Source organism: Somniosus microcephalus, chromosome 6, assembly GCF_052327205.1.
Source record: "Somniosus microcephalus isolate GS21.2 chromosome 6, FLI_Smic_1.0, whole genome shotgun sequence".
Taxonomy (NCBI): domain Eukaryota; kingdom Metazoa; phylum Chordata; class Chondrichthyes; order Squaliformes; family Somniosidae; genus Somniosus; species Somniosus microcephalus.
Genome location: NC_140992.1, coordinates 198,488,386 through 198,504,806, shown reverse-complemented (window position 1 = coordinate 198,504,806; position 16,421 = coordinate 198,488,386). Strand labels below are relative to the sequence as shown.

Below are 16,421 nucleotides of genomic sequence, written 5' to 3'. Positions count from 1 at the left end.
AGTTTGCAGAATAATTATCGTATGTTGCATGTTACACAACACTGCCAGCTAAAGAGATCTATGCAAGCTGACCAAAGAAGAACAGCTACACATCAAGCTCCATGAAAGGAATAAGGGAAACATACACCCCTTGTAGGACAGCAGCTGGTACTCGAAGCAACACAGCTGCAATGGGCATTCATCTATATTATTTTCCTTTAAGTCTGCATGTGCCTCCAACAATCTTCATACACCAATGCCGATTGAAGCAATTTTCTCCGACAAGAACAATATGCATTGTCTGAGAGGAAGTTTTCCTGAGAGAAGACGAGATTCCAGACCACTGTATATTGCTGGACATATAATAAAACTGAATAGAATAATAATAGAATAGAATAATACCATGCTAGTTGAGGAGCTTCTATATTCACACAAACCAAAGTTTTAAATTTAAGTAATGCTGACTTTGAAGGAATGAGACGTAAACTGAACAAGTTAAACTGGGCTGAGATGTTAACAGGTAAATCTACAGGAAAACAATGGTGGATATTCAATGAAGTATTTAGTACAACACAAGACCAATACATAACCCAAAAGAGCAAATGTTCCACTTGTACAGTCAAGCAACCACTGTCAACAGATGAGGTAAAACAAAAGATAAAGTTAAAGGAAGTGACTTACACAAATGCCAGGAACAGTGGTAATCCAGCCGACTGGGAGAAATATAGAAAGCAACAAAGGGACACAAGGAAAATATTAAGAACTGCAAAAGGAGTACGAAAAAAACTTGCAAGTAATATAATGGCTAATAGTAAAAGCTTTTATAAATACATTGAGAGTAGGAGAGTGTCTAAGGGAGATGTGGGCCCATTAAAGACAGACACAGGTGATAATGTAATAGACACCATGGTGGTGGCAGATTTATTAAATAAGTACTTTGTATCAATTTTCACAGTAGAGGAAGAGAATAAAATACCAGTGATAGAAGGGAAATCTAACATAAATCAAGGGGAGGAACATTGGATTCAACATAAGTTTTAAAAAATGGCAATGGAGAAAATAATGGGACCTAGGATTGATAAATCTCCAGGACCTGATGGTTTCCAACTATCGGTAGTAAAATAAGTAGGTGAGGTAATTGCAGAAGCATTAGTCACAATCTTTCAAACCTCTCTTGATTCAAGAATTGTTCCGTTAGATTGGAAATTTGTCAATGTCATTCCATTATTTAAGAATGGTAGGAGAGAGAAACCAGGTGACAACAGACCTGTCAGTTTAACATCAGTTGTGGGGAAGCGACTAGACTCTGTCATTAGGGATAGAATGACTGAGCACTTGAACAAGTATTTGTTAAGGGTAAGGGTAAGACTAATCTAGTTGAATTTTTTCAGGAGATCACTAATAAGGTAGATAAGGGAATGTCTCTGGATGTTCTCTTTATGGACTTCCAGAAAGCATTCAATAATGTTCCACACAAGAAATCATTAGCAAAAATTAGAGCACAAGGAATTGGAGGTAGGCTTTTGACTTGGGTTGGAAATGAGTTGGGAGGTAGGAGACAGAGTGGGGATAAAGGATGTGTACTCTGGTGCAATATGATAAGTGGTGCTCCCAAAGGGATCTTTTCACCATAGTTATTAATGTCTTGGATGAGCAATAGAGAGTTGTATATCCAAGTTTGCAGATGACACTAAGCTAGGATGGACTGAAGGGTGCAGGAAGTTACAAATGGACATAGACAGATTAAGTGCATGGCCAGAACTATGGCAAATAAAGTTTAACATGGCCAAGTGTGAGGTAATCCACTTTGGAGCCAAGAAAGATAAATCGGAGTATTTTCTAAGTGGTGAGAAACTAGGAACTGTAGAGGAGCAAAGAGATTTGGGAATCCAAGTTCACAAATCACAAGGATTTGATTGGGTAGGTATGGAGGATCTATTTCCTCTGGTGGGGACTCAAGAATAAAGGACATAATCTTAAAATTAGAGCTAGGCCAATCAGGAGCGAAATCAGGAAGCACTTTTACACACAAAGGATCGTAGAAATCTGAACATTCTTTCCCCAAAAGGTTGTGGACGTTGGGACAATTGGAGCTTTCAAGACTGAGACAGATTTTTGTTTGCCAAGGGTATCAAGGGCTATGGAGCAAAGATGATTAAATGGAATTGAAGTACAGCACGGTGGCATAGTGGTTAGCACTGTTGCCTCACAGCGCCAGGGACCCGGGTTCGAATCCGGCCTCGGGTGACTGTCTGTGTGGAGTTTGCACATTCTCCCCGTGTTTGCGTGGGTTTCCTCCCACAGTCCAAAGATGTGCGGGTTAGGTTGATTGGCTATGATAAATTGACCCTTAGTGTTAGGGGGATTAAAATATATGGGGTTACGGGGATAGGGTGGGATATGTGTTGGTGTAGGGGTTACGGGGATCGGGTGGGATATGTGTCGGTGCAGGCTCGATGGGCCGAAATGGCCTCTATCTGCACTGTGGGGTTTCTGTGATTCTGTGATACAGATCAGCCACGAGGGGCTGAATGGCCTACTCCTGTTCCTAATGTTTCTATGTTCCTATATAGTCAGTTGTATATACTTAACCATCAATCTTTCTCAGCTACAACCTTTCTGTTCCAATACTTCTGAGGTCCTGAATATCTTCCTTTTGTACTCCACTTTGTAATTGATACTGGATAAATCTGTTTTAACAATACGCTTTTCTGAAACTACTCAGGCAAGCAGGTATAACACCGCAATCACCTTGAACATCCAATTATAGCAATGTATGATAATGAAGATAAGATAATTTAGTCGCTCTCATTAATCACATTGGTGATCAACACCACTATCTGCAATCCTTCCAAGTGCAGTGAGTGGGAGACATGCGTTCATCCTCTGCACAGTGCCAACCTACATTTGCTGAAGCTGCTGTTATCAGTGGGTTGCCTCCCTTCTGATGGGATTTTGCCATTGCCTCCTACAGTCTGCAATAATGTGGAGTCTCCTTGAATAAGTGAACTTTCTGAGATCTCCTTTCTCCCACTATGAGTGCTCAGAACTGTACATTCCATCATTTATGCACCTTTGGTTATGGTTAACGAGTGAGTAAATTTAATGACACGGATAAAGTCACTCAGTGCTTGTGCACAAATGTGCTGACCTCAGCAGCTAACTCCGGGTCAGTTAATTTACATAATTTTGTCTCTCTCAAAGTGAGTGACTCGTGACATGCAGGGAGTGCAGGGCTGCATTATCGAGCACCATCTATCTGTCACTGTGTTCCAGCAGGCAATTGTCTGGTAAACAGGAAGGTGCACAAGACAGTGGGAAGGTCCCAGAGTGCTCGGGGCAGCAGGCAGTAACTTGTGAGAATTTATTTTAATTGGGAATGTAGCCTCGTGTTCAGCATCTGATCCTAATGAGTAACTGAAGCTCCAGCTGCATTATGGGGCATAATGAGCCGAGTGCACAGCCTCTGCATGAGCTTCCGCCTCTTCCCACTTGCGCCTCCCCCACCCACCTCACGATCGGGCGCCTTGGGTGCAATGTAGGCCTCAGGCCACCACACCGTCAAATATAATGAATCCTGATTAACACACACTCAGCAAATTAACGCTTGCCCTCTATTGTTGGCTATTTCCTTGCCAGTAACATTCTTTCTTTGTCGTTCTTTTACAGAGCTTCAATCCCCTTAATTCTGGAAAATATATTCATGAAGGGATTTTTTTAAAGGGCAGAGTAAAGCTGGTGCAACAGAAAATATAATATTTTACATTCTAAAAACAGAAACTGAAAATTTCACAGGAGTCTAGTTTCCTAATTCAGATACGGTGAGTCTGTTTGGGATTGTTGTGGGGTCAGTTGGAAGTGTGGTGAATGTCACTTGTGGCCCAGTTAGAGGACTTGTGGCAGCAGGAGTATCTGCTCGGCCATGCTGTGATGTATCACTCTTCTCAGTACTGCAGTTTCTTGCTTTAGTTATTGATAATAATTTGAATGTATGAAGTTCACTTGCTTTATGCTCCGCCCACCCCCACACACACACTCCCCATTTCTTGACTGAGAAAATGAGTCCTTGTCCCATCCTGAATCAACAGCACTGATATTGATGGGGAAGGGGTTGGGAGGGGAACTGGGGTGTTGGGGGTGGTGCTGAGGTGTGGGGGGTGTGCTGGGTATGGGAAGCTGGGGACGGGGGGTGGCGGTGGAAGGGGCAAAGTGGGGGGTGGGTAGGCGGGGTTGCAGGGAGCTGGGGCAGGGGGAAGCTGGTGGCGGGTGCTGGGTGCGGAGGCGGAGAGGGGGCATTTGGGGGGTGGGGGGTATGGGATGGGAACTTGGGGTGGAGGGGATTGCTGGGGGTGGGGTGTGGAGTCTGGGTAAGCTGGGGGCAGGGGGTCTGAGGCTGGGGGGAGCTGGAGGCAGGGGGCAGTTGTGGGGAGCTGGGGGCAGGGGGAGTAGCTGTAAGGGGAGGGGGAGGTGGGTAAGCTGGGAGCGGGGGCTCTCTGGGTGTGGGGGCGAGCTGGAGGCGGGGGGGGGGGGGGGAGAGGTGGGGAGTGCTCGTTGTGCTGGGAAACCCAGCAGATCAGCAATGGTTTTACACGCTTCAATAGAAAGTAAAATCCAGCGGAGTGTAAAACGAGCGGCTGTTTTGCATCATTTTCCCACTGGGCAAGTTAGATTGTGTGACCCAACTTCCATTTACTGCTTAAGCTTTTCACTCTCACTTGTCTGACGGCTGTGATCATTTGTCTGGCCTCAGGCCCCTGTTACCATATTTTGATGTGGTGGTTACTACCAGTCGTGATAAATAACCCTCACAGCAAGTGTCCAGATTTCCCACTAAAGCACCCACTTTCACCCAGCCAGACTCTTTGAGCATGTTACTCCTGAATGTAAGAAGTGAAATGTTATTGCAGATTGTAACTAAATTATTTATATTTTTATTAATGGACATAAAATGCAGGGGAGTCTCTCTACCTTGGACCCAGCGATTACGATCAAACTGTCGCCAACTCTCCTGCACAACATTCGTAACCATACGACTACATCTCAAATCATTGTTACTATATACAGGAATACAGCACTGTTCCAGGTAACGTTATCAGAATCAGTTACTCTTTTCTAAGTGTGAAATGAGAAGATGGATTTTATCAAATGGCAGTAACAATATTTAACCTTACTGATAATGATGTCAATAATGACATCACTTTCTGCATGCTACTCATTGAGCACTTTAACTGATGAGATATTTTGAGCTATTTGTGCACATTATTGAAACAGCTGTTAAACTCTTGCTGTGCCGAGTTGTTGGATTGACCATGGGCTCACCAGTGTATTAGGTTAGGGCACCTTCTTGACTGAGGAGGATAACATGGGTGTGCAGGGGGTAAACGATACTGGGGGAAGAAAATGGGGCAAAATTACAATCTGTATTTAAAAATGATCATAAAACTTTTTTGCCTCAGGATCTTTCTGGGGGCCAGGAATATCAGTCAGTCTGCAGTGCATTACTCCTTAAAACAGGTGACTGGTACATTGTTTGCTAGAGCAAGCAGGTACATCACTTTCCCCATGGACAACAGGGAGTAACAGGCCCAAGCTTTAGGTTTCCATCAGATGACAGAATTCCCTAAAGTCCAGCAACAGCAACTTGCATTTAAATAGCGCATGTAGAAAAATGTCCCAAGGTGCTTCACAGCAGTGTAATCAGCCAAAAAATGTCCAGGGTATCATTGAAGGCAGCCATTCGTCCTTCATGATCCTGCTCCCTATATGAACTACAAGGGCTCTTAATTAATATTTATCTTGTGTGTGATGATCGGTGCTGACCCTTGCCAGATTGCTATGGAATAAAGTCCTCAAGTGAGGACTCCGGAAAAGATTTTGCATCATACCTGCAGAGAAAAAGGGGGTTAAATTGGGTAACCACCAAAAATGAGCACAGGGATCGTGATGCGCGATTAACCCACGCCCATTGATTGCAATGCAGGCAGAACATCAACTTCGTGCTGCCCGTTCATTTCCGTGATTTCTGCGTGTAACCAGCGCTCTCTGTGCTGTTCATTTGCTGCACGCATCAGCAGTAGGCCCAATATCATGAGTGCCTAGCACTACTTAAAGCTAGCTTGCACCTCTTAAAGGAGAGCTGCATTGAGGCTGCTGGTGGTGCTGAGATCATTCCGACTATTGTGCAGTGGAAGAATCAACAATGGCTGACCATGGGAGAGAGCATGCACCAAGGTTTTTGGCGCTGCACTGGAAGTCTTGTTGGAAGAGGTGGATAGAAGGAGAGATGTCCCTCATCCTCAGAGGGGCCAGAGGCCCTCCGGACACATGCTGAGAAGATAGTGAAAAGAGATGGCAACCAAAGAGTGTAGGCCAAGGACCTGGATGCAGTGCAGTAAGAAGTTTAATGATCTCACACGAGTTGTCAAGATCAGTGAGTGCATCTTCAAATGCCATATCCCACCCACTGCACCATTAGCCTCATCCACTGCTCAATTCACTATACCCCCATCACTCACCTACCAACAATCTTTATCAATCAGGACTCATACCTGTAAAGTTTGTGGGTTGTTTAGTTAATTAATACACAGACTCCAAGAGTAACTTAAAACAGGACTTTAATATTCGAAGGTCAGGGCGAATCTGCCCCATAAATCCTGACACAGCACTTATATACCGGTGTGGTCACCGTCGGTATTACAGTATACAGAAGCCAACAAAGTAGTGCAACACCTAAAGTAGTTCTCTTAAAGGTGGACGGTTACATACAATAGTTCTCTTAAAGGTAGACGGGTACATACACTACAATCCTCCCTTTTTAGCTTACAACATACTGATTCCCCATTAAACATACATTATAACATGTATACAACTTTATGCAAGACAGTTCACAGATTCAGTCTCTCTGGAAGTTTCCGGACTCTGTCCGGATAACGCCTCGGTGGTGTCGTAATTCCCGGCGGGGTAGTAGGTGCTTCTGGCAAAGTCGATTCAGCTTGAAGGACAGTGTCAGGTTCATCTGATTCCAGTATTACCAGATCGGAGGTAGGTGTTCTGGGTATCTCTGTCTCAACATTAACTGTGTAAGGTGGTGGAGTAGGTTGGCCATTTGTGGCTGAGCCTATGATCTGGTCAACATGACGCCTTATTATACTGTCCCCAATGTCCACCGCATACATCAACGGCCCTAGCCTTTTTCCAATAGTCCCAGGCTGCCATTTCTCGGTACGGTAGTCCCGGGCCAAAACTTGTTGACCTATCTGAAAAGATCTAGTGGGCCTTTCATTCATGCCCTGGAATTGCCGGTTCTCTACGTCCCTTCTGACATTTGGCTTAAGCAAATCCAGCCGGCATCTTAGTCGTCTATTACAAAACATCATGGCGGGAGTTTGATTTGTGACCGCATGTGTTGCATTCCTGTATGCCAACAAGAAGCTATCCACCTTATGTTGTAAGTTAATGGCTTCATTACCCATGGCCTTTATGGCCTTCTTGAAGGTCTGGACAAACCTTTCAGCCAATCCATTGGAGGCGGGATGGTATGGGGCTGACGTGTAGTGCTTAACCCCATTGCTCTTTAAGAATTTCTTGAATTCTTCGGACACAAATTGCGGTCCATTATCAGAACAGATCTGTTCCGGCAGGCCATTCCTAGCAAACATAGTCCTTAACACTGTGATGGTTTTTTCCGTGGTGGTGGTGGTCATCTTTATTACCTCCGGCCACTTGGAGTGTGCATCCACTGCTATTAGAAACATTGAGTCCATAAATGGACCAGCAAAGTCGATGTGTACCCTTTGCCAAGGAGATGAGGGCCACTCCCATGGATGCAGAGGAGCCTGTGGTGGCGCGTTTTGAACCTTCTGACACCCTAGGCAGTTCTTAGTGATTTCTTCGATGTCCCCATCAATGCCTGGCCACCATACAAATGCTCTTGCTAGGTCCTTCATCTTCACTCCACCCAGATGTCCCTCGTGCAGCTCCTTTAACACCTTCTGTTGAAGTTTGGGTGGAATCACCACTCTAGATCCACACATCAGGGTTCCTCGACACACTGACAGCTGTTCTTTTCTCTGTGAAAATGCTTGCAGCGTTGGTTCGCCCTGTGCTGGCCATCCCTCCACCGTTAAATCATAGACTCGTGAGAGAGTCGGGTCATTTCTTGTTTCGTTTTCGATCATTGAATTTGTTACTGGTAGACACTCCACTATGGATGAGTGGAACATCTCTACCGGGTCCACTGTAGTCGCTTCTTCTACTATCGGCAATGGCAAGCGCGATAACCCATCAGCATTTCCATGCTGTTTGGACCTTTTGTATTCGATGTCATATTGGTGTGCCCCAAGTAACACGGACCACCTTTGTAACCTTTGTGCTGTCATGGTGGAAACGGCCTTGTTTGGGTTGAATATGGACACCAACGGCTGGTGGTCTGTCAGTAATGTGAACTTCTTGCCTTGCAGGTAATGATTGAATTTCTTCACGCCCCACACAAGGCTGAGGGCCTCCCTATCAATTTGAGCATAATTTCGCTCCGCGGAGGTCAATGATCGGGACGCGAATGCTACTGGCCTTTCCGAGCCATTTGGTAACTTGTGTGAAAGTACTGCTCCAATTCCATACGGGGAAGCATCACAAGCTAGACGAAGAGGTAACGCTGGGTTGAAATGAGCCAACACTTCTTCAGAGGTAATCAACTCCTTGCTTCTGCGAAAAGCCTTTTTACATTCCTCACTCCACTTCCATGGTATTTCTTTCCGCAACAGAGCATTCAGCGGATGCAGCACCGTGGATAGATTTGGCAGAAACTTGTGATAATAATTAATCAACCCCAAGAATGATCTTAACTGCGATACGTTTTCCGGAGCGGGGGCCTTCACGACAGCTTCTATCTTGTCAGGTGACTTGTGCAGCCCCTCTCGGTCAATGACATGACCGCAGTACGAGATCCGTTTTTGGAAGAACTCACACTTCTTGCGATTAACTCGAAGGCCATATTCCCTCAACCTGGTGAGCACCAGTTTCAAATTTGTGAGGTGTTCTTCCTCGTCTTCTCCCGTAATCAGGATATCGCCTAAGTAACACTGCGTGCTTGGAATTCCTTGTAATACCTGCTCCATGGCCCTCTGCCAAATTGCTGGAGCCGAAGCTACCCCAAAAACCAGTCTATTATAACGATACAAGCCTCTGTGTGTGTTGATGGTGAGGTACTGGCGCGACTCTTCCTCGACTTCCATTTGTAAGTATGCCTGTGCCAGGTCTACCTTGGTGAAGTGTTTCCCTCCAGCCAACGAAGCAAAGATATCTTCAATCCGCGGAAGCGGGTATTGTACCGTGTGAAGCACCGGATTCACTGTGATCTTGAAGTCTCCGCAGATGCGGACCTTCCCCGGTCCCCCTGGCTTGTTACCTGGTGAAGACTTCATGACGGGAACAATGGGCATGGCACACTCACTCCAGTCCACTTTTGACAGTACCCCTGATCGTTCAAGTTCTTCCAGTTCTGCCTCCACAGCAGGTCGTATCGCGTAAGGTACCGATCTGGCTTTGAAAAATTTTGGGCTTGCATGTTCTGCAATCTTAACCTTTGCTTTAATTCCTCGCAGTGTTCCCAGTCCTTGCTGGAATACCTCTTTAGCTTCGTCCAATATTCTGGACAACCGTTCAGGTTTGACATCTTCCTTTCCGGAATCCACCGTCATGGTGTTTAGTGAATGCCAGTCTATCTTTATTTTCCTGATCCACTCCCGTCCCAGAAGTGGTGGACCTCCCTTAGGCAACACATACAGGTCCATCTTTTGGTGATCTTTATCCTTGTATCTCACCTTGACTTCTATCTTTCCGATGGGGTATACTTTGTGCCCCGTGTATGTCTGCAATACAAGTTCCGTATCCCGTAGGGGAATATGCTTGAATAACTTTTTATAGTCATGCTTATTCATGACCGTCAACGCTGATCCACTTCCATTTTCACTTGGACTTTTGCAATCTGTAGTGTGATCCAGATAGTTTGTCGGTCAGCTTCATTACTCACATTGTGAATTCTCAGACTATCCAGTCCCTTGCAGTTGGAGTGTGAGTCCGAATTCTGTTCCTCCGGACTCTTCCTAGTCACCTCATGTACCTTTCTGTACCTCTTTTGTGGTGACTCATTATTGTTGGTCTTCTTTCCTGACCGGCATACCTTAGCTATGTGACCGAGCTTGCCACATTTCCTACATTCCTGGTTTTTAAACCAGCATTGGTTCTGGTCGTGTGTTGTCTTCCCACAACGATAGCATTTCGTTGTACCCGAAGTAATTTGTTGCACCCTGAGTGCTGCTGCCTTTAGCTGCATTTCCGCAGTTCCCTTCACTGCGGCTTCGTTCGATGCTGCAATAAGGACAGCCTTATCAAGTGTAAGATCGTTCTCTTCGAGCAGTCGTTTTTGTGTTTCTTCCTTCCACATTCCGCACACAAATTTGTCTCTCAGTGCCTCTGCCAGATTGTCCCTAAACTGACAGTCTTTCGCTAGCCTACGCAGTTCAATCAGGCACTCCGCGTTGCTTTCCTCTTTCCGTTGCGTTCTCGCGTAAAATTTTGATCGTTCCACTAACATCAGTGGTGCGGGGTTAAAATTATCCTTCAGGACAGCAACAATATTCGTGAAAGACTGATCCGCCAGTTTAGCTGGTGATAGCAGATGCTTCAATAACCCGTATGTCGTCGCACCCATTGTGTTAGGTAAGGTTAGAGCTCTTTCATCATTTGCTATTTTATTAGTCTTACAATGTATCTCGATGCGTTCTACATACGTGGCCCAATCCTCCACCTCGGTATCGAACCCGTTGATATTACTACTCTTAGGCATCTTCACACTCTCCTTGGGAACAACACAAGTATTTCTTTAAATTATTATTATTTTTTTTTTCCTAAGATGGCGGTTTTCCCGCGAAAATGGCAGTTTCCCGTGCTTATCTTCTCTCCCCGCCCACTTCAATGGCGGTTTCCCGCTTCTGTCTTCTTCCCCGCCTAATGGCGGCTTCCTGCGTTTCTTCCCTGGTGGGAGGGGTACACTTTCCCCACGGGCGACGGCCGCTGGCTTTCAGGTTCACAGCCTGCGCGTCGGCTTCAGGGCTTTCCCCTTTTCTCGGCAGGGCAACCGGCGCTGGGTACACCCCGTTGACGGCAAACAGGTTCAGCCGCTGGGCTGGCTCTCGCACAGTTCCCCTTGCTCGGCTCTGTCTCTCTCCCGCTCGCTCGGCTCTACCGGCGCTGGGTACACCCCGTTGACGGAGAACAGTTTCAGCCGCTGGCCTGGCTCTCGCGCAGTCTCCCTTGGTCGGCTCTGCCTCTCCCGCTCGCTCGGCTCCCAATCGCGCCTCCCAGCCCTCTCGCAGTCCGGTGCTTCCCTCCCCGGCTGCAGCTGAGTTTATCTCTTCCCGCGCCTACGCTCCCGGTCGCAGCGCTTCGTGGCTTCGGTCGCTGCCCGGCTTTTCCCGCCGGTCGCGGTCTAGCTGTCTCTCAACGCCGTTGCGTCCCCCAGCCTATTAGTACCGCGGCTTCCTTGCTCCACGCTGCCCCAGTCTCAGCGCCTCTGGACCCGACTTTTGTCCGGCTCCTTTCCCCCTCGACCGTAGTCGAGTGCACTGCCCTTATCCTCCGGTTATTCTTTTCACTTTCCCTTACTCACAGTCCGTGGCCGCCTTGCTTCTCTTGCTGATCGGCTCACTCCTCACCGTGGCAGAGGCGACAGTCCGTGCCTGTTGCTGATGGAAGTTTTTGTCGCTAAATTCTTCCTCCTTTCTATTGCTGCAGCCTCGAGTTTTCTCCCAGCAGAACGACGAGGGCGGTTGCCTCTTTTCGACGCTCGTTAGTTGCTTCGGTAGTATTGTTGCCGCAGGGTATGATCGGGCTTGTCGCCACTGTAAAGTCTGTGGGTTGTTTAGTTAATTAATACACAGACTCCAAGAGTAACTTAAAACAGGACTTTACTATTCGAAGGTCAGGGCGAATCTGCCCCATAAATCCTGACACAGCACTTATATACCGGTGTGGTCACCGTCGGTATTACAGTATACAGAAGCCAACAAAGTAGTGCAACACCTAAAGTAGTTCTCTTAAAGGTAGACGGGTACATACACTACAATACCTAACATTCATATGCTTTACCTCACCCTCACAGACTCAGCACTTTACCTCACACCCACATCTCATGGTTTGCACAAACTTGCAGCTATTCAACCATGACAGCCACATCACCAAAACATATTGCATGACACTGAAACACTTCTCTCTTTTTTGCAGGAGAAGGTGGCACACAATAGGAGGCAGCAGGAACTAACGGGAGGGAGACAGGTGCGCCTGCATGTTTTAACCCCCATGGAGGAGAAGGTGCTGGCCATTATGGGAAGCGCCATTGCTGTGGCCACCGGCAGGGCTGAAGCGATTGAAGTTGAGGGTATCCGCATACCTAATCCTCCTTCTCTCATCCCACTTCTCCCTCATCCCTCAATTGCTTCTAACCTACAAGCTACAGATGGTATAAACATGCACTTCTTACTTTCTCCTCTCCCCTCAACACAGCCCAACCCTTGTCCTTTTTTCATTTCAGATACTCAAGAACTGGAACTTGCACAGACAGTGAAAGAAGAGCAAAAAGAAAGTAAATATGAAGGGACACCATCATTCGATTTCACAGTCGCAGCCACCAGCTCAGATACTGACGCTCTGCGTAATTTAGAGGATAGGATAGAGCGGGGTTCTGCACGCAGTGAGACACCGGGCACAAGTGCGCTGGAGCCAGGGCTGGGGAAAGGAAAGCGCAGATACCAGCTCGCCATAGGGCGAGGTTGCACACTAGTACTGCTTCAGAGGACTCAGATGAGGCTGTTGATGGGCCAGGCTACAGAAGAAGGCTGGTGGGTGTATATACCCAAATGCTTGGTGCACTGGGAAGCCAGGGGTCCAGCACCAACTTGGCACAGGGCTTTGTGCAGAGCTTGGAGCTTATCCTTTCCAACATGGAAGGGGTGGCCACCAATGTTCCCTCTAATTTTTTTTTGTCCTGCGCGGCCCCTTTAACGAGCTGCGTGGGCTATTCAAAATTCCACGCATGCGTGGCTTTTTTATTTAAAAGCCGGGTCACTTCACTGCAAACTGCGAGATGTTACTTATACCTCCAGCAGCAGCCTGGAAAAAGCCAGACGCACTAAAGTTCAGAGCCACGGTCACCTTCACCGCCACAGGCAATGTGATCCTTGTCCCGCTCTGAGGTTGGTGTTGTGGCTGCAGCGTTGGCAGATTTCAGTCACAACCTCTTTAGTGAAATGCAGAAATCTCAAACATCAGTTGTCGCTGAAGTTCAGGTAAGAGAATTACTCCCTAAACATCCTCTGAGCATATGGCCTGTTGCTGAGAGTCCTTCTCCCCCCCCTTTTCCTCCCTCTTCTAGCAGCTTATCCTGCTCTCCGCGGCCTTTGCTCTTTCTCCCAGGCATGCTCAATTCCAAGAGAAAGGTCTACTAGTGCACACATGTCTGGAAGCAACTGGTTTGTGTACAAGCCTTTAAGTCACCCAAAAAGTAATTTAGCACCAGCCAGAACACTTCCTGTAGCCTATTGAAACTTTTAAAAAGTATAGAACAGCACCCAAAATGCGTAGAACTGCAGCAACAGCCAGAAGAAATAATCTAGCAACTAACCTGTAAGTAGTTCATGATCCTTTTAAGTAGTGCTGGTGGGGGTCCATCATGGTGTTTAATGTCATGTTCAGCTGTGTGAAGTTAAGAGAGTGCGTAGGCTGGAGTGTAGAGCTCCAGAATGGCAGCGCTGGCGACAAATCAGTGTTACACACTGACTGAAGTCATGATCTGCCTGCTCTGCATGCTGCCGGTGGTCATTGGGTGCGCGGGAAAATCCCTTGACCAAGATGGTGTTATTGTTACTCTTTTGGCAATGGCCCTTGCCATTGAAATTGTGCACGCGCATCGCGAACGCCATTTTCGTAGTTTAAGAAGCCTCGTAGCCCCCAAAAAACGGAGGCTACAGAGCCCAATTTCACCCCCAAAAAGAGGAAATGTGTTAGGCAGATATCCTCAGGACAACTCATTGAACAGAGCCTTTGCCAAACAGTTGGCATGAACCTGCTGATGTATGTAAGGTTGTGAGTCTGTATTTGTATCAGTAAATAGTATGGAGTGTAAAGGAAGGAGTCGTGTTGTACCCACTCTAAGCTGGGTCTATGCTTCTTGTTTATTCACCTCCTGCCTCTTCCTCTAAGTCCAAGCCCTAAATTTACAGGGCACGCTCCTTAAACAGCACCAGGGGATTCAACATTACTGCCCCCGCCTCCCCTCCATTTTCAGACATCTGCCTCCCAATCTATGCTGCTTTGTCCAACAAAAACTCAAGTATACTTTGAATATATGACAATAGCTGCCCGGCTGTTTACTCCCATGTTTGAAGGTGTGGTCCGTAGGCTGGGCTTTCTTGGCTGCTGCCCATTCCATTTCTTCTTTTGTTCTTCAAAAGAAATTCTGTTACCATCTATATTTATGCATTTGCAGGATAAAAATTGGAGCGATATTTTAAATAATGTAATTGGGATTCGAGTGGGGAATACAAGCATTGATAGTCTGACAGACCCTGTGATAATTGTATTTAACAAAACATCATCGGTAAGGACATTTTTTTTAATTTCCATTATTCAATCTGTTAAAAGAAACTATTTACATTAAGGGCAGTAAAGAATTATTGTTACTCTTTTTCATTTTAGGAAAAGTTCATTACAAAATGTGTCTTCTGGGAATTAGAACAAAATGGTAATAAAGGGAGTCACTTTAATCAAATATTTCTATCATGTTGAAACCAAGGAGCAGCTTCTCAGTTAGTAACTTTCCATTACAGAGAACACAAGTATCGGTCACTGGAATGATTCTGGTTGTACAACAGAAAATACAGATAATCAAACCATCTGCAGATGCAACCACCTGACCTTCTTTGCTGTCTTGCTGGTAGGTACAATGCAATGCAATGTTATGTGTCTTTCATCCCATTCCAGCTTGGCTGTGAGCAGCAAAAGTACCAGCAACAATCCGTCATTATATATAAACATATACAAAAAGGGATAGGAAAGACCAACTGGTACGTTAAGCCTGTCCCATCCCAACAAGGAGCAAGCTGCTCACAGCATTAAACCAATTGCCCCTCCCTCTCCCCCAGACTAGAGCCACGCAATCTCCTGGAGGAGGCAAAAATAGAGAAAAGATCCTAACGCCAATTAAGGAAAGAAAATTTGGGAAGTACCTCTCTGAGCCCCCCACAGGCAAAAAGCAAGTTTCAGGAGACCATGATAACTGATGGCACAAACACCATTAATCCACTCACCTTGTACAACTGGAGATGTCTTCCACTTGCATAAACTCATCCAGCTCCCTTTGGAATGCTTGCAGCAAATCTCACACTCGCCACATGTGCTGGTGACTTATTCCAGAGGTTGATGACTCTCTGAAGAGAATTGCTTCCTAGTATCTAACCTAACTCTGCTTTGTAACTTCGACTGATGACCCACACCCCGCCCCACACTCCCCACTCCCATCTTCCTCTGCCTATCCATGTGAACAGGATCTAAACCCTTCATTATTGTAAACACGTTGGCTGGGAATTTTCTTGGATCTGCTCCTGCTCTGCCGCCAAATCTTTTCTGGAGATGCAGTGCAAACCCCGTTTATGTGCGTAAATGGGGTTTCCGCTGCACCTCTGTCAAATTTACATCACTGGAGCGGGAGCAACTCTGAGGAAATTCCCAGCCCTCAATCGTATCTCCTCAAAGTCTACACTTTTTCAAAGTAAAATGTCCCAGCTTGCTAATCCTGTCCTGATATCTACGGGCCCCCAAGCTCAGTAGCAAAAAAGCAGCTCACCTCTGAACCTTTTCCCAGGACTCGATATCCTCCACTCTCTGAAGGAACCAAACCTAACGCAGTAGTCTAGATGTGGCCAGATCACAGCCTTGTCCAGGGTATGGACAGCACTTCTGGTTTTATATTTAGCTGTTCTAGCCATAATTCTGATATTGTGGCAGAACCACTGAATGACTCTGGCTAACTGCATATAATTCTCTTTAACGATGTTCTAACATCAGCCTAAACCTGTACCATTGTGTTAGGCATTACTGTGTTTTGTATATAGAGTTTGCATGTACGGGGCATGGCCCCTTTAAGAGCGCAGGAAAACGCGGGCAAACGCGATGACATCACGTCACAAACCACGGGACTACCCGGGGAGTCCTCGTGGCATCTCCATTGAGTAAAGACCTGTTTGATTGTTCTCTTGTGTCGATCTCCGTTATTCGTAGGAATTCGTTAATTCCTACAATATCCTATGTGCTTTCACAGCAGGCTTGTAACATTATTCATGGGCCTTCATTCCCAGTTATCCTTGTAACCGGTTCACTAATGTTCTTTA

At 46.3% G+C, this 16,421-nt stretch overlaps 2 protein-coding genes across 2 annotated transcripts in view; one reads left to right on the top strand and one right to left on the bottom strand.

Annotated features, from left to right (window-relative positions):
• The window catches only part of LOC147116322 (adhesion G protein-coupled receptor G5-like), a 793,199-nt gene that overhangs the window by 340,302 nt on the left and 436,476 nt on the right, over positions 1-16,421 (bottom strand). The window lies entirely within an intron of this gene.
• Positions 1-16,421, top strand: part of LOC147116324 (adhesion G protein-coupled receptor G2-like) — a 159,977-nt gene that overhangs the window by 107,523 nt on the left and 36,033 nt on the right. The window contains exons 7-10 of the mRNA XM_085989550.1: positions 12,608-12,619; positions 14,522-14,632; positions 14,731-14,776; positions 14,862-14,968. Of these exons, the coding sequence (XP_085845676.1) occupies positions 12,608-12,619; positions 14,522-14,632; positions 14,731-14,776; positions 14,862-14,968 (276 nt within the window). The remainder of the gene's footprint in view (positions 1-12,607; positions 12,620-14,521; positions 14,633-14,730; positions 14,777-14,861; positions 14,969-16,421) is intronic.